The sequence below is a fragment of the Xenopus laevis genome, chromosome 8S (genome assembly GCF_017654675.1).
Source record: "Xenopus laevis strain J_2021 chromosome 8S, Xenopus_laevis_v10.1, whole genome shotgun sequence".
Lineage (NCBI taxonomy): Eukaryota > Metazoa > Chordata > Amphibia > Anura > Pipidae > Xenopus > Xenopus laevis.
In genome coordinates, this window is record NC_054386.1 from 20,750,955 (window position 1) to 20,772,758 (window position 21,804).

Genomic DNA, 21,804 nt, shown 5'->3' on the forward strand with positions numbered 1-21,804 from the left:
AGACAATGCAAACCTGGAGCTGGAACCTAGATTGCATATGTTTGCTGTCTCTTGAAAGCAGCCCAGTCTCCCTGTGCCTTAACATAAACAGCACAAGTCATATTTCTGTTGAGATTTGTGTTTAATAAAACTCATATCGAGCTATGCTCTTGCTAGTATAGAATAAAAGAAAAACACAGACAAGGAAAAATCCTGCATTTTATTTCCCTGTTTTAAATTGGTTGATTGAATAGAATATACGTATCCCTTAACCCCAATATAGTCAAAAGATAAGTTATTGCATTATGTTATTCTAACAAAAGGAAACATATTCTAAAAAGCATCTCAATTCCAAAATAAAACACACCATTTTTTGTTAAAAAAAAAAAAGGAAATGGTTGAGATCCCATTGCCCAAGAATGTGACTAACACTACATCCATTAATCATGATATTGGTGAAAATGGACAGAAAGTCTGTAGGGCACAATGTAAAGACATGAAGTGTGGCCTTGCTAAAGGGCAGATTTGCTTGAGAGAAGGATAAACTCCCAAACAGCCTGGGAAGCTTGCTCTTCAGCCTCTCTAGCACAAAGGATTTAGCGTAGGAAAGAAAGATAGAAGGTGCAATAGTACATATTCTGTGTGACACATTTGGTGGACAGAATTTAGAATCTTCGCAATTCATGGAGCTTGTGCGCAACCTTCTCCAGCTCTGCTTCAATGGCTGCAATGCTATCCAGATCTTTGTCCTGAAACAGAGAGGGACCATCATCAGCAATCGTTCATCACAGAAGTATCAATTAGCTCCATAGTATAAACCAGGATTGAATCATTATCTACCTGATGAAATGATGTTAGTTGATAGAGTATCTCTGTCATTACCACTAAGCATCTGAAATAACAGCAAGAATTATACTCACATAATGCTTATTTACACGTGTGAGTTTATTAGGGCAGAGACACACCTTCAGATTTTGGGAGACTAGTCCTCTTCTTCGGGCGACTAATCTCCCCAAAATGCCTTTCCACCGGCAAGAATGTAAATCGGCAACGGGATAGCACTTGGAGTGCTTCGGTTTCACAAGTCGCCCGAAGAAGAGGAGATTTGTCGCTGGGCAACTAATCTCCCTGAATCTGAGTCTCTGCCCTAAAGCCTATTTAAAAATGGACACAGAAAGAGTGATAGAGCAGTGTTTTTGGATTTTTGCTCCATGTGTGGTCAGAGTATCCTTACTGATTAAAATGGACACAGGTATGAGAATGAATTGTATGCAAGTTCCACTGCTATAGTTGCAAAAATCTCCAAGACATGAGAAAGAAGAAAGTAAATTTTGTTAACAACGGTTACATTTTATCCTAACACATAGGTGTAATGGAGTCTACTGACCTGCTCCAAGATGGCGTCCAAAATGGCGATTCCTCTTCCCTGCACATGGCTCCGGGTGGTCGCAATCATCCTGCATCATCTCCTTCTTGCCCTGTGATTGGTCGCCGGCGACGGAACGGACGCCGGCGTCAGAAACGGGCGCCGGCGTCAAGGCGTCAGCGTGGGGACGCTGGCGTCTGCGTCTGACGCCAGCGCGTCAATTTTGGCGCCAATAGACTGGACTATAAAGACCCTCATTTCCATCCTGACCTTGCCCAATTATAGGTCTATTTCATATAGTTCCTGGGTGCGATATATTCTGTTTGCTTATCCGTGTTTGAACCTTGCCTGTTATCGACTTTGAATCTGTACTGCCTGTCTTGACCATTCTGCCTGTTTTACGACCATTTGATAAACCCTTTTCTGTACCGCGAACTTGGATTGTTGCCTTCTCTTTGGTCCTTACTTCAACTGCGCCTTCGGGCATTACAGTATAATTGGGCCATGGACCCCTCGGAGGAGGCCCAAGTACCCCTCGATGTCGGAGGGGCCATTCGGGGATTGGCTTCTCGCATGAAATCCTATGAAGCCCAGCAGTCTCAAATTGGCCAGGCAATTGATGTTATCCTGGAGAAATTGACTGCCATGTCTCCAGCGGCTCCTGCGGCTGTGCCTGTTCCTGCCATTCCTGCTCCTCTCCAGGTGTCTGAACCTCGTGTTCCCGCTCCACCTCTTTTCAGCGGAGACCCAAAAGCTTGTCGTGGTTTTATTAACCAATGTGAAATTCAATTCACTCTGCAGCCAGGCCAGTTCGTCTCCGAGCAAGCCAAGGTTGGTTTTGTCATCTCCCGTCTGCAGGGGAAGGCTCTGGAATGGGCGTCTCCCCTTTGGGAGAAGAGAGACCCGCTGATCGACAACGCCGGGGCCTTTCTCCAAGAACTCCGGACGGTGTTTGACGCTCCTGGTCGTACTACTGCAGCCTCGGCTCGACTGTTCCAGCTTCAACAAGGCACTCGCTCAGTTCCCGAGTATGCCATTGAATTTCGTACCCTGGTGGCAGAGACCTCCTGGAATAACGATGGTTACCACGCGGCCTTTTACAACGGCTTGGCTATACGCATTAAGAATGACCTCGTTTCCCGGGAAATTCCTTCTCGGTGGGAGGATCTGGTGGCCTTGGCAGTGAAGGTGGATACCCGGCAGAGGGAGTTCCAGCTTGAACTCGACCGAGAGCGTACAAAGAGGTACCCCCGGTTCCAACCTTCTTTGGCCCCCCGCTTCCAGAGACCCCTGCTTTTCAATCCTGTTCCCCCTGAGCTTCCTCCTGCTCCTATGGATTCTGCTTCTTCCTCCTTGCCGGCTGAAGAACCCATGCAGATTGGGCGGGCCCGCCTGTCCGAACAGGAGAAACTCCGGAGAAGGGCTGCCGGCCTGTGCCTTTACTGTGGGGGTAAAGCCCACTTTGCCCAGGAGTGTCCAGTGAAGCCGGGAAACGCCAAAGCCTAGGTAAGCTCGGGGAGACTTACCTGGGTGGGATTTGTCATTCTCCCCATTCTTCTACTCTACGTTTCCTTCTTCCGGTGCAGATCCAGTTTGGCTCTTTAAAGTTTTCCTCACAAGCCTTTCTAGATTCCGGTGCTGCAGGAAACTTCATGGATCGATCCTTTGCAAGACGTCATTCCATCCCTCTCCAACCCTTGGCAGTTCCTCTTCGTGTCCTGGCGATTGATGATCGTCCTCTGTCGTCTGCCTTCGTCTCGCATTCTACTCAGGAACTTTCTTTTAAGGTGGGCACTTTGCATTTGGAGAGATTATCCTTCCTCCTCATTGATTGCCCTTCCACTCCGGTTGTCCTGGGACTGCCATGGTTATGTGCACATAATCCAGTCATTGACTGGTCCACATTGCAAGTTTCCAGATGGAGTCCTTTTTGTTTACAGAACTGCCTACCCACTGTTCCGGTTGTCAAGATTTCCTCTGTGTCCTCTAATTCTTCTCTTCCCTCTGTATACCAAGCATTTGCCGATGTGTTTAACAAGTCTTCTGCTGAGATTCTTCCTCCCCATCGGCCTTACGATTGCCCAGTGGAACTTCTATCCGGCTCTATGCCCCCCAGGGGCCGCACCTACCCACTCTCTCCTTCGGAAACTTCTGCTATGAAGTTATACATCCAGGAGAATCTTCAGAGAGGATTCATCCGTCCTTCCACCTCCCCTGCCGGTGCAGGTTTCTTCTTTGTTGAGAAAAAAGATGGTAGTTTGCGGCCCTGCATCGACTACAGAGGACTCAACAAGATCACAGTTAAAAACAGGTACCCTCTTCCTCTTATTTCTGAACTGTTTGATCAACTTAGGGGTGCCAATATCTTTACAAAGCTGGATCTTCGGGGGGCATACAATCTTATCCGGATCCGTGAAGGGACGAGTGGAAGACCGCCTTTAATACCCGTGATGGACATTATGAGTATTTGGTCATGCCCTTTGGTCTCTGTAATGCTCCTGCGGTCTTCCAGGAGTTTGTTAATGATATTTTTCGGGATTTGTTGGGTCTATGTGTGGTCGTTTATCTGGATGACATTCTTGTTTTTTCTAAAGATCTTTTGGAACATCGTGCCCAAGTACGTGAAGTCCTCTCCAGACTAAGGAAGAACAATCTCTTTGCTAAATTGGAGAAATGCACTTTTGAAGTCTCGTCTATTCCTTTCCTTGGCTATATCATTTCTCCTCTAGGTTTCAAGATGGATCCTGCCAAGGTGTCTGCAATCCTGGACTGGCCTCTTCCTACTAGTGTCAAAGCCATTCAGAGGTTTGTCGGCTTTGCCAATTATTACAGACAGTTTATAAAAAATTTTTCTTCCAGACTTTCTCCAATTCTGGCCCTGATTCGTAAGGGGGGCAAACCTCAACACTGGTCTCCTCAAGCCCTGGAATCCTTCAAGTCCCTCAAAGAGGCCTTTTCTTCCGCTCCAATTCTTCGGCACCCAGAACCTCTACATCCCTTCTTCATGGAAGTCGACGCCTCTGATGTCGGAGCTGGAGCAGTTTTATCACAGAGATCCATTTCTGACGGTAAACTCCATCCTTGTGCGTTCTTTTCTAAAAAATTTTCTGCCCCAGAACAGAACTATGATGTGGGGAATCGTGAACTTCTTGCTATCAAATTAGCCTTGGAGGAATGGAGACACTTACTGGAGGGTTCTTCGGTTCCTGTGACGATTTTTACCGACCATAAGAATCTTGAGTTCATCCAAACCCTCAAACGCCTGAATCCCCGGCAAGCCAGGTGGGCACTTTTCTTTTCCCGTTTTAATTTTGTCATTACCTTTCGTCCTGGCTCCAGAAACAGGAAGGCCGATGCCTTATCCAGAAGCTTTATTCCCGAAGATTCTGTGTCCGAGGAACCTGAACCTGTGGTACCCTCCATCAAGATTATTGCTGCCTTGTTCCCTTCCTGTGCCTCCCAATTGTTGTCCGCTCAAGATTCTGCTCCTGCGGAAACTCCTCTTGGTGTTGCTTTTGTCCCTCCAGAATTTCGTCTTGCTATTTTGTCTCAGTCTCATAGTTCCAAACAGGCCGGACATCCTGGAATTCAGAAGACGACCGAGCTCTTATCTCGTCTAGTATGGTGGCCAACCTTAAGAAAGGACGTTAAAGATTTTGTCTCCTCATGTTCCACGTGTGCTGTGTCTAAATCCGGACATTCTCCTCCCAAGGGTTTTCTTCTTCCACTGCCCATCCCATCTCGACCCTGGACTCACCTCGCCATGGACTTTATTGTCGATTTGCCCATTTCCTCCGGCCACACTGTCATTTGGGTTGTTATCGACAGATTCAGTAAGATGGCTCATTTCACTCCTCTCCGCAAACTGCCTTCTGCTCCTGAACTTTCAGAACTGTTTATTAAACATATTTTTCGCCTCCATGGCTTCCCAGCAGAAATTGTGTCCGACCGTGGTCCCCAATTTGTGTCTAAATTTTGGAGGTCACTGTGTAATGCTTTAAATATCTCTCTTCAATTTTCTTCTTCTTATCATCCCCAGTCCAATGGTGCCGCTGAACGTGTTAACCAGGCCTTGGAGCAATTTCTTCGTTGCCATGTGTCTTTGTGTCAAGACGACTGGTCGGACCTTCTTCCCTGGGCGGAGTTTGCCCATAACAATTCTTTACATTCTTCTTCCCAGAAATCTCCTTTCTTCTGTGTGTATGGCCGGAACCCATTGGCATTCCCTCAGGATCTCTTACTCACAAATGTTCCTGCTGCTAATGATCAAGCCGCTCATATGCTGGCCATCTGGCAGGCCACCACTGCTAATCTGGAAAAGAGTTCATCCTCTCAAAAGAAGTTTGCCGACAGGAAGAGAATTGCCGCCCCACCCTATGCTCCTGGTGACAAGGTCTGGTTGTCTACACGGAATATTCGCCTCAAGATTCCCACTCCTAAGCTTGGCCCCAAATTCATCGGTCCCTTTCCCATCATCGAGGTCATCAACCCTGTGGCAGTTCGTCTTCTTCTTCCTCCCGAGATGCGGATCCCTAATGCCTTTCATGTGTCTCTCCTTAAACCTGCAGTGTCTTCCCCCTCTTCTTCTTCCACAGCTCCTGTTGTTATCGATGACCATTTAGAATTTGAAGTCAGCAGGATTCTGGACTCTCGTTTTTCCAGGGGCGCTCTCCAGTACCTTGTCGAATGGAAGGGTTTCGGTCCCGAGGAATGCTCTTGGGTGAAAAAGTCGGATGTCCATGCCCCCATCCTTGTTCGCAGGTTTCATAGGCAGTTTCCTTCCCGTCCTGGTCCCGGTGGTCCTGAGGCCCCCCCTAAGGAAGGGGGTACTGTAATGGAGTCTACTGACCTGCTCCAAGATGGCGTCCAAAATGGCGATTCCTCTTCCCTGCACATGGCTCCGGGTGGTCGCAATCATCCTGCATCATCTCCTTCTTGCCCTGTGATTGGTCGCCGGCGACGGAACGGACGCCGGCGTCAGAAACGGGCGCCGGCGTCAAGGCGTCAGCGTGGGGACGCTGGCGTCTGCGTCTGACGCCAGCGCGTCAATTTTGGCGCCAATAGACTGGACTATAAAGACCCTCATTTCCATCCTGACCTTGCCCAATTATAGGTCTATTTCATATAGTTCCTGGGTGCGATATATTCTGTTTGCTTATCCGTGTTTGAACCTTGCCTGTTATCGACTTTGAATCTGTACTGCCTGTCTTGACCATTCTGCCTGTTTTACGACCATTCTTTGATAAACCCTTTTCTGTACCGCGAACTTGGATTGTTGCCTTCTCTTTGGTCCTTACTTCAACTGCGCCTTCGGGCATTACAATAGGGGCTCATTTACTAAGGGTCAAATATCGAGGGTTAATTAACCCTCGATATTCGACCATCGAAGTTAAATCCTTAAATTTAACGCAATACGTTTGATCGAATGATTTTAATCCATCGATCGAATGATTTTCCTTCGATCACAAATTGCCTAGAAAGCCTATGGGGACCTTCCCCATAGGCTAGCATTGGTGCTCGGTAGGTTTTAGGTGGCGAAGTAGGTGGTCAAAGTTTTTTTTTTAAAGAGACAGTACTTCGACTATCGAATGGTCGAATAGTCGAACGATTTTTAGTTCGATTCGAAGTCGTAGTCGAAGTAGCCACTTCAATGGTCAAAGTAGCCAAAAAAATACTTCGAAATTCAAAGTATTTTTCCTTCTAATCCTTCACTCGAGCTAAGTAAAAATGTGCCCCATGAAGTATAATATGAAAAAAAACAGAGCCAACTCCCAGAAAGTACTAATCAAAGAAAATATACTGGTGAAGGCAGAGCTTTCCAACTCTCACGGATTTCAACAATCATCATCATCATCATCATCATCATTTATTTATATAGCGCTGTCAAGATACGCAGTGCTTTAAATCAGAACATAAGGGAATACAAATAGGGAATACAAAGCATTTTAACCCTCACAGGCTTCTACTAACATTGCATAGCTAAAATATTGAATTACAGAGCTTGCCTGTTGCCTTACGCATCCCAACTGCTGAATACATTTATTTTCAAAACGAAAAAGATATGGTAGTGAACAATGTGAGAGGAGAAAAGAAACAGTGCATCATGGGACTTCTAATGATGATGTTCCTACATTGTAGTGAAATATTCAAAGAGCTCAAAGTTTTGGCATGAAGAGTCAACCTACATTATCTGATGTCAAATTGACTGTTCTTGAATAGTTTATTTTGCATGTATAGCACTTTAATTGACTGAAACCAACCTCTGAGTTCCTGGTAGAACTTTCTTCATCCTTTCTTCCTTCTAACTCTGGCCTTTTTGCAATGTTAAATTCACTTTCACTACTTTCTTCTCCTGACTGCTGCCAAGACTGTCTGTCTTCAGGCTCTGGTCCCCCAAGATTATATTTCATTTCCATGGGTGGGATCTTCATTGACTGATCAGGATCATCTTCACTAGTGTTTTCTTCTGCCCATTTCTTTGCTGTTAACTGCTTGGCAAGTTCATCCATTTTGTTCCATCGTTTGGAGTCTTCCATTTCCTTAGAAGACGTTTCTTCTTCACTCTTGGATGCTCTTTGGTGTGAACTCCCACCTCCTTGCATGGTTTCATCATCTGGATTCCCACCTTCCTTACTGCTTTCCCTTTCTCTAGTGGCATCTTCTCTGTCAACATCCTGATCTTCACTAGGCTTCATAGAGTCTAACAAGTAAAAACAGTTACCTTATTTAACAGAAAATATTCTTACTGTAGCTGAAATTCATTAACAACAGACAGATAAAACAGTGATATATATTTAATATTTGATTGACTCTTACAATTAACACCTCATACTCATACCATTGCAACATTATACCCGTGGGGAGCGCTCCTCCCACAGTGCTTTGCAAGTTCTGTGAGTAAAAGACCTGAAAAGAATGAGAAGTTTGCTTGACATTGTGGTCTTGGCTGGGGGATAGCTTATTTCTTATGTTTCTATAGTCTGGCCAACTGCTATCAATTGAAATAACTTTAAAGGGAGGGTTCACCATTAAGGTAACTTTTAGTATGTTATAGAATGGTCAATTCTATGCAACTTTTCAACTGGTCATGATTAATTATAATAATTTTTAATTATTTACCTTTTTCTTCTGACTCTTTCCAGTTTTCAAAAACGCAATGATCTAAAAACAAATGCTCTGTACGGCTACAAATTTATTGTGATTGCTATTTATTATTACTTATGTTTCTATTAATATCCAGTCTCTTATTCAAATCAATGCATGGTTGCTAGGGTAATTTGGACCCTACCTGAATAAAAAGCCAAAATACTCAAAAACCACAAATGATAAAAAAATTACAACCACTTGCAAATTGTCTCAGAATATCACTCTCGACATCATATTAACAGTTAATTTAAAGTTGAACTACCCCTTTAAAATGAACAGGAAATTGCATTGAATTACGTTTTCTTCCATTGTGCAAAGAATAAAAAAACAATTATGGGTGGACGTCCTCTATAACTGTAACACAAACCTTGCTAGTGCTGTAAAACAATCTATGTAAAAATGTGAATGAAATCAAAATTGTAATTTAGACTCTGGACCCTCTTGTGACAGTAACCAGTTTTAATTTTGTATGCAATATATGTGGTCAAAGTATAAAAAGTGCTGCAAAGTATGTTAGGGCTTTATAATTACATGTTAATAATAATAATAATAATAATAATAATAAATACTGCAGCCCTCTGTCTGTGATTGTAAACTATATAGAAATGGTCCTCCTGTGCCTGAACTCCCCTATGTCACATTGTAGTGCTGCATACGAGTAAATCCCTGTTATTTGTAAGTCTTACTGGGCTGCAGTTCTGTCATGTAATAATAATTAGAACTGTCCAATGTATATTTGCTACACATCTAAGCATCTAAATTATGAATTTAAGCAGGGATAGGTAACCAGGCACACCAGATACTTCAAAAGTAGACCTCCCAGAATTCGGCATCTAGTTGGTGCATATCCCTGCAATAAAACATTCTATTTATACTCAAATTCCATTGCCATTAAAACATACTGTCTTCTCTCTGGGTCTCATCCTCTTCTTCGTCTGTTTCATTTGTATCTTCCTTTGGGGTTTCTTTCTCAAAGTCTCTTTTCTCATCTGATGCCATTTCCTCTCCATCTTTCTCACTCAGTCTGGACTTGGCCGTTCCCTCCTCAGAGCTGTGAGCCTCACGTGTGTCTTCGTGCTTCTCTGTAGAAATTTCCTGATCATTGATTTCATCTGTGATATGGTTGTCTATTTCTTCATCACCAGGGGACCCTTCCCTCTTGCTGATCTCATTGCTCTCCAGCTCTTCAGCACCATCATCTTCTGGACTGTTCTCTTCCTGCTGTGACCCAGCCCTCCTCTCCTCCTTATCTTCTACTTCTCTCTTGCTCTCCTCGCTCTCTGCTGACTGGTCAGGTCTTGGAGACTTCTGATCCTCAGCAGAGACCTCGTCAGATTTGTCTGCATGATGTGAGAAAATAAAGGTTATTAACCAACATCTTATGGCATATTTAAAACAATAAAATACAGATTGTATAGACATTTAAGGTATCAACAGCTCACATTAAATTGCTGCCAGGTAACTGATTTATAATTTAGTTCTTCAGTTTCTTAAAGGGCACCTATCACAGCCAAAATCAAACACATATTAACAATCTGACCAGTACAAGCTAAACACGTTTAATCAAACTACATATATAGTTTTTTGAAAAAACTGCAGGTTTTAAAAAAATCCCTTACTTTGTCAAATGGGTTCTTTCACTGAGGGAGGCCATCCTGTGACTATAACAGAGACTCTAATATGCAAATTTCAGGAGCATGCTCAGATTGTAACACTGCTTTGAGTATTCTACCCAGAATGCCTTGTTTTAGTAAACTCCTCCACTAGAAGTATCACGAGATTTCCCTATCTTGTCCCCTGCTGGTAAAGTCATTATGCAAATGAAGGACACACAGTAACTTCCAGCAGGTGGCAGCACTACTGAACAGCAGCTAACACACAGGTTTGGCTGATTTGAAAATAGCTTAGAAGGGTTGATAAGCAAGCAAGGAATTTGAACTGAGCATGTGCGAGATTTCAGAGCTACAGTTGGCTGGGAAGATATAGGTAGGAGGAGCCAGTGAAATCCAAGATGGCTGCCTCAGCTAGAACTGCAGGGGAGATAGGGGAGATCTTGCAGAAGGAATAGTGAGCTGATCATTTACATTATACAAACAATTCTAACTGTTTTAAAAATCGGAATTCTTGAACTTTCACATAGTGTATTTACTTAGTAAATGATTTTGGTCATGATTGGTGATTTCACCATTAAATCACATTATAAGGTAAATTAGCATTTAGATAATTCATTACAGGATAAAAAAAGAAAGTGTGGATTGAAGGGAACAGCCTTAGTTTTAATTTCATCTATTTGTTAATTTGATGTGTGCACATCAGCTGTTCATATTCTCCTTTGCACTCCAAGGTTCTTAGTAACAACATCTGCATTAGCGGCAGTACAGGTCACAGTGACACTAACCGGAATGCACAGGTTTGTTATTCGCCCTCTCAAGGACTTCAGAAAGTTCATCTTCATAACCACCATTCTTTTTTTTCTTCTGCTCCCTCTTGCTTGCTCCTAAGACAAGCAGAATCAGAAGAATACCATAAATATTGAGAAATGATTCACTGTTTATTGCAGTTATTTATTGTTCATTATTTATTTTGGTAATAAGTAATCAAATATTTATAGGTTGAATAGAAATACAACAACATTTTTTAATGCTAATAATAATGAAATATATGTGTAGAAATTAAATGCATTTTAGCCAGAAATAGAGAGAAGAGAAAGGGAAACAATTGATTAGGAAGAGCAATAAGATATATTTATGCATATAATTAATGATATGTTTAATCAACTAAAAACAAGTGACTCCTTACAAATTGGGCAACTATTATTTAGCATAAACTACTTTTTTTTTTAGGATGAACTATACATACAATCACTACGAGAAGCAGGTTTTATCTATAAAGAGACATGTACCTATGTCTTTGTATATTTTGAGAAATATTTTCAGGTTCAGATATAGTTTCCTTTTTAATTCTGATGTGTTTCTCTTTTATAAGAGACTTACACTCTGTTATCAGGGGACTGGCCCATCTATAAATAACTTCCTCTGTCTCTTTGGTGATCCCTGTGTGTTGGTGCCAAGGGCATAATAATACACATTCTAAAAACATTTAAGGGAAATGTGCAGGAAGGCACAGGCAGTGGTACAGTACAGAGATTATAATCAGCTATGGCACACAGGGCATATTCATTTATCAGTCAGTTGAAAACACAACAAGAGGGCAACCCAAAACTCCTTATAAATACATTGCTGCAGGCAGTACTGTATTTATGGGGCAGGGTACAGCCATTTAAAAAAAAAAAAAAACCATGGAGGCTTGCTCCCATATTTTTCACCTGTCATCCTGACCTTCACTTTGTAAACGACCCTTATAATGACGCAGATACAACTCGTATACCATTTATAAAGAGGAGCATGTTTTGACAAAATTATATGCATGCTGCAGCTGCATCGAAACTTTGCTTGTGGACATGGAAGGTTGCGGTATTGCTTTTCCAATAAATAAAATATTTGTGAACACTGCCGATGGATACCCACATTCCATTCTCTCTCAAGTTAGGGAATAGTGAATAGCCCTTGAACTCTAACTACGAAAAGCCTTCAACTTTAGAGTGACTGCTTTTCCACACTAATTTGAAATATTGAGATTTGGGGGTAAATTTACTAAGCGGCCAAAATTTGCCAGCGACAGCTTCGCAGCCATTGCAACACTTCGCCAGGTGGAAATTGAGTCAGACAATGCTAATTTACTAAAAGCGAAGTTGCGTCCATGGCACCGAACGCTGGTGAATTTTCATTAGCGTTACTTCGCCAATGCGAGCAAATCAAAGCAAAGCGTTCAATTCTGCAACCTCGTTAAGAGGTCTTAGCTCAGGCTAATTTGCATACGGCTGGAAATTTAAAGTTGAATGGACGTATATGTTGCAGCAAATACATTACATTACGCAAGTCCAGGGAACCTTAATAAATAAAATAGAGTTGTTATATTGCCCTACACATGAGCCCACTGTATAGTTTATGTTCCATATTTTAAAGAATGTACGGGGGAACCCGGTTACCCCAAAAAAAAATTAAGGACTTTTGCAGGCTATCACTCTGAAAAAATGAAAAGACACCAGTGTTTTTTGGTTTTACAAACTTTTTCCACTAAAAAAATATTCTGTAAGTAACAGAAGAATGAGGATGATCTCTGCACTCCAGTGCACTTCGCCTGGTCTGAGCTGGCAAAGGCAAGTCTGGTGAAAAAGGTAACGTTCAGTAAAATCCGCATATTAGTGAATTTGCTGAGTAACGTCCATTCGCCAGAGTGATAATTCGCCTGGTGATAGAGTGCGAATCACCGCTAGCGTCTATCTCCTTCGCTAGCGAAGTGACGCCTGTGCCCGTTAATAAATCTGCAAAGTCCCTGAAAACGATAGTTAGTCATTTCGCCCTTTAGTAAATCTGCCCCTTGGGATCTGTTCTCTTTCTTACTGAACAAAACACCTAAACCCAGAGGTCTAGGCTATAAACTCTCCTGCACCCAACACCTGCAGCATCATGGAATATAATAAGCACGGTTATAATAAATACCTTCAGATGCAAGTTCCTGGAGTTCTTTCAAGAGGTTCTGGTGCCGGAGAATGGAAATGATCCTGTCATCTGCAACATGCAGAGATATTCTGTTATATATAACTACAGTCCAAAAGAACAGATTTATTTGAAAATAAATTGACCTAAGGAATAAAGTTACAGTGACACAAAGTAATGGAAGCTTTGAATGGAAGTCACAAAACTACACTTATTTGGTAACGTTTTTAGAGAGAGTGTTTCCAGCTTGTTGATTTACCTCCACAGAACTGATCCAAGTTAACTCAAGCTTTGCTTCCTTCTTGTTCCTACACTAGAAACTATGACCAGTGACCCTGGTTGTTACACTCAGTTCCTGATCTTCTAGAATATGTGGATTCATGCCTTTATTCTTCAAAACTGATGTCTCTTTCTACTCAAGGAAATCTACATAACATAACATAAGAAAAGTACCCATCTTTCTTCCTTACCACTTTACTATCTATATTACAGAATTGTATACTTACATTTCCCAGTCTGTAGTCCAGTGCACTGACCTACTGAACTAGATTTCTTAAGACAATAACAGAGGCTTATCTCTACAGTAAGGATTTTGAACCCTACAAGGTATTCCTTAACAGGGATAGAGGATAAAGTCATAGATAGCTCTGTCGGCAGAATATTATTGGCCTGCATAATTCTAAGTATAGCAATACCCCAGATATAAACAAGGCATATAGGCTGTTTTATTTATTTATTTTTTTTAAAAAAGATTATCTAATTACTGAACATTTTCATTGTATTTCTGTTGAGCCTGTGACCCATTATAGTCCCAGTCTATAATAGGGATATAACCTTTATAACATCCTCAACAAGTGCTGAACTGCAACTCTTGACTGGAGAGATAAGTTTGATAATGACAAGTTTAATATCTTTCAATAAAACATTCTGTGATCTCTGGAAATTACACAATATGCAATAATATGTATATGATTTATTTTGCTTAAAAGTGATCCTTAATGTATTGTGTTATTATCCAGACCAGCCATAAAACAAGTCAATGAAAATACCAATACTTATGCTACTATGATGGAAAGGGCTTTAAGGAATTGTTCCGTATATAAAAATAAAAACTGTGTAAATGGTCTGTGCAAAATTAAAAATGTCTAATATAGTTAGTTAGTCAAAAATGTAATGTATAAAGGCTGGAGTGACTGGATGTCTAACGTAATAGCCAGAACACTACTTCCTGCTTTGCAGCTCTCTTGGTTTCCACTGATTGGTTACCAGGCAGTAACCAATCAGAGACTTGAGGGGGGGCCACATGTGTCATAACTGTAGCTTTTGAATCTGAGCTGAATGTTTAGGATCAATTGCAAACTGACTGAACAGTTATGTCTCATGTGGCCTCCCTTATAGTAGCTGACTAACTCAGAGTTAGAGAGCTGAAAAGCAGGAAGTAGTGTTCTGGCTATTATGTTACACATTCAGTCACTCCAGCCTTTATACATTACATTTTTGACTAATTAACTATATTGAAAACATTTTTAATTTTGCACAATCTATCTATTTACACAAAAATTTTATATCAAAAAGATATATGCCCCAAGGCTTGTTTTCAGTAAAAAGATTATTTATTAGTATTCACAATTTAAAAGGTTTTTGATACATACTGACCCCACATGGCCCACCTTACGCGTTTCGTACCCTCCGGCACTTAGTCATAGTTGTCTATGACTAAGACACCTATGACTAAGTGCCGGAGGGCACGAAACGTGTAAGGTGGGTCATGTCAGTATGTATCAAAAACTTTTTAAATTGTGAATACTAATAAATAATCTTTTTACTGAAAACAAGCCTTGGGACATATATATTTTTGATATACAATTTGTGTGTGCTGAACCGGGGCATGTCCCTCTGGCTATTTCCTAAGATATACGGAAATCAGGTGTATGGACTCCCAGTTATAAAATGATTTGCAACCTATCTATTTACCTCGTTTTTATTTTTACACTGAACTGTTACTTTAAAGGCATATTTATGATAGAGAGGGCTTAAAACACAGGATATAGGTTTACCCTGACATCCCTAATCCTTATCCATGGATTGTCTGGTCCAAGAAGACCCATGAGCTAGATGCAGTCATTAAAGGATTTTTTATGGCCTACAGACAAAATGTAGATCAGATATTCAGCTCTCCAAAAACATTGGACAGCCCCAAATTAAATTACAGCAACCCTAATAGACTAGATGTTTACAATCTACAAGGACCAAAATATATTACATTAAATAAGAAGCCAATGACCAGTCGCTAAGCACAGTGATAGCTCCCATGACATTACCAACATTTGTCCACACACTAGTTCAAAGTTTCCTAACCTGTTGAGCGGGTCCCCTGGGTGGTCAAATCAGTCTATGGGATTGCCTAGCCTGTAGGATAATCAACAGGATATTCTTTGAAGAAACTTTATTTGGTGCATTGGATATTGCTGGTAAAAAAGTCTTTGATCATGTGACCATTAAAGTAATGAAAGCAAATACCGGATTGGTTCCTATGAATACATGTACTTCTATTACCATAAGTGGTGCATTGCACATGTATTGCTTCAGGGTAAATAACATCACAAAATAAACTATAAAGCACTAGATATCCTTACCTCCTTTAAGAGTCTCCAGGCACTCCTGACTGATGGGGACGGTGCTAGGTTTGGAGAGTGAATGTGAAATAACCTCTACAATACATTTCATCACCTGGTGGGAAACAAAGATCTATAATCAATGATTTGTGTTGCATTGGCTCTCAGGAGGTTTGAAGTACATGCAAGTTGTAGGGGAAGGTTTATCAAAGGTTTCTAATGAAAAAAAGCTATTTTTTGTGTACTTTGACTAGGGAATAGTCCAAATTCAATTCGAATTTGAAAAAAATTCAAAAAATTAGAAAATTAGAAAAATTAGAAATTTTTCATGTACTGTCTCTTTAAAAATTCGACTTCGACCATTCGCCATCTAAACCCTGCCGAATTGCTGTTTTAGCCTATTGGGGACCTCCTATGACCTATTTGGAGTCAATTGGTGGACTTTGAAAAATCAAAGGTTTTTTTGGGAAAAACTTGGAATCTAATTCGATCGAATGCACTATTTCTTTGATTCGTACGGTTCAAATTCTTCCGAATACGGACCAACTCGATCAAAAAGGGACCTATTTGACTGCATCTCTGCAAATTATCCCCCTACAGGTAATGCACTGTTTGAGTGTAAATCTCCTCCACTTAGCTTTAACCTTAGCAAAGGCTTTACTCCTTACGTCTCTTTTTAGAATATATCTGCTTCAGATCAGTCATAAATAATTACATTATATTTTCACGTTTGTCACTGTTTCAAAATTCTGCATGAAGACCCAGCATACAAAAAGAAGGCAAGAATGCAAACAAATCACTCCCCTTGCACAAGAATACAGTGAATAAAGCTGCTGTTCTGTAAGCAGATCATATTTTCCATTATCCTCACAGGAACTTCAGTGGCATCCTAGGGCATAGATATATTTCCTGATTTGCCCAAGGTTAGGGATTTTATCACCTGACTAGCAGAATTCTGCATCTAGACAGTCAAAGCCAAAAACACAGAGAGAACAGATGGCTTCCTCTCAAGAACAGATTGAGAAGAACAGATTGAATTAGTCAAGTAATAGTAATTTTACTCAGATTTGTTCTATGCATTTTCAGGTACAAAAAGTTCCATAAATTACGGATCTCATTAATATTGCCTGAAATATAGAATAGTCAAGTCTTGTCTGATGGTATACAGAACTGGCGCAGCTGTCACAATATACTGAGCTTCCCCACTGGCTCTTCTTGACTCACTAAGTATGGTATTAGCAAGACTAGGTTTCAGTTGATGATACAAATACTGTATTCTGATTTAAAAAAAAAAAAAAACCAGATATCTTTTTTGTTAAGCCCTGCATAATTTGGCATTCTATAGACCGATATCACTAAACTAAAAGCTAGCAAACAAAAACCGTACATGAAGCATGGCTAAAAACTCACAGCTTAATGATGCCATTAATAGAAGCAATGTTTTCATTACATGGACTAAAGTACTTTTAGTTAACATTATGAGCGCATATAAAATCTATGGGCATTTTAACCTATCACATGGAAGGTACACATATTTCCTGCAGTGTTTCACCAGTTCTCCTTCAAAAATAGTTTTTTATACAATTCTAGCACCACTTTGTTTAATAATGCATTCTATTAGGGGGTTATTTACTAAACTCCAAATGCAGTTTAGTAAATAAAATCTGACTTTTAAAAAAATCACAAATTTTTCTGAATTTATTAAACCCAGAGGATGGAAAAGTCCAAATCTGAGAATCTGGCATCTCAGACCTGTCGAGGTTGCATATAAATCAATGGGAGGTGTCCTAATGATTTTTTGATGTGCGCTGAGTTTCGGGCAATACCCAGAAGTTTTCAGGGGAAAATTTCAAAAAAATTGTGAGAATCGTGAAAATCAGATGAAAAAGTCCGGACAATTTGTGAAAATCGGATTTTCTCCCGCAAAGCAAATTTTCGGGAAAACGTATTAATAAATAAGTGTAAAAACCCGAGCAGATTTGATCGGAGTTTGTAGCAGAAAATATTTGCATCTGTCATTTGCTGCAGGTTTTGGAGAGAGTTGTATTGAAAACGATTCACTTGTGCATATTCAGTTATTACAGATAATGACAAGAGTAACCATATTAATAGGCTAAACAATAAATCAGCATAAAAGCAAAGTCCACAAGACAGTAGAATGAAAATTTGTTCTTCCATAGTGATTGAGTTATGCACAATAAGAGACATGAATGGAGCCCAGTAACTTTTGTTTATACCACTAAAGAAGCATTTGCAGCTGAGTAACTAGAAGGTACTATACCCAAAATCTATATTTCTATTATAGAAGTAGTTTTTTTGTGTACATACTGTATATGTGTATTTGTGTATATATATATATATATATATATATATATATATATATATATATATATATATATGTATATATATATATATATATATATATATATATATATACACATACACACACACACACACATATATATGTATATATATATATATATATATATACACATATATATATATATATATATATATATATTAAAAATTAGACTCCAATGAAGAAAAACAAATAGCAACCACCAAACATTGCCTACAGTGTTTTTTTCACATGAGATATTCCACATCTGTGCTAATATTCTCCTACAACAATACTTTGCAGGAGAAGCAGGTGTCATAAAGACAAACCCCTTATCCAATGCTCAGCCATGACACAGCTTTCTCCTAAAAATGTGTGCCAGAAGGTTGACGCAGCTAGCTGATATGCACACAAATAGAAAGTGCTTACAAAGCAGATACACAAACTCCAATATATATATATATATATATATATATATATATATATATATATATATATATATATTGATTGATTGATTGATTTCTCTTACAAACAACTGTGGATGTAACCAAGAATTACCCCAATAATAATTCAGCCCAAAGCATTTCTGATTACATGGCCAATGTCAGAAGTTTTCAATAATATCATAATTGTATGAATTTTACATTATCCATATTAAGAGCATGTGCAACACACAAAGAATGTGTAATGGCTCTAAAAGCAGAATGTCATAATGTTCTGTAAAACCAGGATGCAGAAGGGCTACCTAGAATTCTCTGTGCATAAGCTTGTGCAGGAATAATGTCCATTGCAAAGGCCACGACTGCTATGCTATAACCTCTAATCTTGCCAGTGGTTGCTATACAACAGCAAAGTTCTACTATTCTAAATTATGAAATGTGAACCTTTTTGACCACTGTAGCTTTTAAACGTCTGCTTCCTGACTATCAAAGTGATATACTCTGACCTTCCTTGTGCTGAAGGGCTTAACTCCTTGGTTGGCAAAAGCCAACATGCAACCTTTTCAGGATATCATATATCTTTCCTTCAATGCATAATCAGGAACAATTCTGAATTAAGTGGAAATATTTTAAAAAAAAGCAACTGATAGAGACTAAGATGACTGACCTGTATAATTGTGCGCATGTTTTACATTAATACTGACCCACAGGCTATTACAGGAGGTTTAAAATTACAAAGAAGAATCAAAATACGCCATATCACATTCAGATATGAATTATATAATGCTTATATGTAACTCATCAAATTTCCTTTGCTGCTTATAAAGATAACATTTTGAGAGTGACTACATATATATTGTGTTTTGCACATAAATCTCCAGCAGAGCTGCTCGCCTGTATGTCTAGGATCCAAATGTATTTCTCTCATTCTTTATGAATCAATGAGCAGTCTCCCATGTATTAATGAGATTCCCTGGCTATAACACATCTGGGCTTACTGTAGCATGGAGATGGCAGAGAAAGGAAACATCAGCTTCTACCGGGACAACATGCAAAAGCTAAAATGTTACAATAAATAAATAATGATAAATAAATAATGGTCTTTTGCCATGTTTTACCTTTGTATCTTTGTTATTGGCTGGCTCTGGTAATGGAAATGATATTACTGGGGGAAAAATAAGAGATTGTAAACACATTTATAGAATAATGCTTTTTATATAGATAGATGCATAAAAGATAGTGGCTTTATAGTTATATTATAAGAATAGGTGAGATAGACAGATAATAGACGATAGATGATAGATAGATGATGATAGATGGATAGACGATGATAGATGAAAGATAGTTGATCGATCGACAGACAGATAGATGGATAGATGATGATAGAAAGATGATTGATAGATAGATGGATAGAAGGATATTTAATGATAGATAGATGATAGATGGATAGATAATGATAGATAGATGACAGATAGATACATAATTGATAGATAAACTCAGGATAGATAGATCAACAGACAGATAGATGATAGATGATGATAGAAAGATGATAGATGATCGATGGATAGAAGGATATTTAATGATAGATAGATGATAGATGGATAGATAATGATAGATAGATAATTGATAGATAAACTCAGGATAGATAGATAGATAGACAGACAGATCGATAGATAATTGATAGATAGACTCAGGATAAATAAATAGATAGATAGATGATTGATAGATAGATAGATAGATAGATAGATGATTGATAGATAGATAATAGATGATTAGATAGATAGATAGATGATAGATAGATAATAGATAATTAGATAGATAGATAGATAGATAGATGATTGATAGATAGACTCAGGATAAATAGATAGCTAGATGATTGATAGATAGTAGATATATAGATGATAAATAGATGGATAGATACATAGATGATTGATAGATAATAGATAGATGATAGATAATAGATAGATAGATGATAAATAGATGGATAGATAGTTGATAGATAGATAGATAGATAGATAGATAGATGATAGATAATAGATAGATAGATGATAAATAGATGGATAGATGATTGATAGATAGACTCAGTATAGTTGATAGGCAGATAGATGTGTGTCTGTATGGAAAGACGTGAATACATATGATGAAGGATATGTTCTGTACTGTTAATTCTAGTGAGAAAATGAAAACAAACTCTTGCCATAGAGCAGGACAGTATTATCACACCATAGAACACTGAGTTTTATTCGCAAGGGGCAGAAGGGAAAGACTTCACAGATTAGGACAAAAATTGAAGGCAAAATACTCGTCTCTAGTATTAAGATTAAAGCCCAATTTCCAAAGCCAATATTGTGCTTATATGTATCAGAGGTGACCTTGTAAAACTGTCATCCCGTGCTCCTCATTGCTGCTCAGATTTGGAGTTGTGCTTCTATGTAGGTCGTATCCAAAGCCCAGATAGAGCCTAATCCTATTCGCTGCATCGGCTCAACTAAAAGAAGCAGCGGACGAGCCACTGGAAGCGACAGACGCAGCGCTATAGGAGCTGTCGGTGGTGCTGAAAGGCCAGTGTCTGCTCTTACCTTGCAGCGCGCACAGGGCTATGGAGATGACTCCCAGGGAGAACATTGTCACTGCTGCCGGCTGGAATCCTTTGCTCCTAGGAAAAAATAACACGTTCAATATGAATTAGTGGCTTATTTAAACAGTGGCTTGACTTGAGCAGATTCCTATCACCTTCTCTCCTTCGCTCTTGCCCGAGGAACCTACTGAGCGCCGCAGCATCTCTCCTTTATATAGCGCATCCCTGGCGGAAGTGACGTCACGCCCCTTCACAGCCGCTACCCGCCATTGTGTGGAAGAAGTAGTTGGGAGGGGGAGGTGCAGAAGTGGGTTAGTGCTGCTGATAACTGCGAGTACAGGACAGTCCCTTGTTCCTTGGACTTATGTACAGCTCACAGCCCATCTCTCTTTGTCTTAATATGATTAAAACAAGCATAGATTGTACGGCAGAACCAATTGCTTCTAAATCCCCCGTAGTTGCTGTATTTTATTCAGGCTGGGCTTTAAAGGGATTGTTCACCTTTAAATTAACTGTTAGTATGATGTACAGAGTGATATTGGGAGACAATTTGCAATTGGTTTTCATTTTTTATGTGTGGTTTTTGAGTTATTAAGATTTTTATTCAGAAGCTCTCCGGTTTGTAGTTTCAGCCATTAGGTTGCTAGGGTTCAAATTATCCTAGCAACCATGCACTGATTTTTAAAAGAGACTGGAATATGAATAGAAGAGGGCCTGAATAGAAAGATGAGTAATGAAAAGTACCAAGAACAAAAAGTATGTAGCTTTACAGAGCAATTGCTT

The 21,804-nt window shown here is 39.6% G+C and overlaps 1 protein-coding gene across 4 annotated transcripts; it reads right to left on the bottom strand.

The window, feature by feature from the left end:
* Positions 1-180: 180 nt before the first annotated feature.
* On the bottom strand, positions 181-21,281 carry chga.S (chromogranin A S homeolog). 4 transcript variants are annotated; one of them, XM_018232055.2, is made up of 10 exons: positions 21,177-21,281; positions 21,023-21,099; positions 19,562-19,608; positions 15,687-15,780; positions 13,054-13,122; positions 10,890-10,988; positions 9,394-9,831; positions 7,606-8,045; positions 820-871; positions 181-728 (listed from the first exon to the last, which is right to left on the bottom strand). In XM_018232055.2, exons 2-10 carry the CDS (start codon positions 21,066-21,068, stop codon positions 712-714), a joined length of 1,302 nt encoding a protein of 433 aa, XP_018087544.1. In that variant the 5' UTR covers positions 21,069-21,099; positions 21,177-21,281; the 3' UTR covers positions 181-711.
* Between the last annotated feature and the right edge of the window lie 523 nt (positions 21,282-21,804).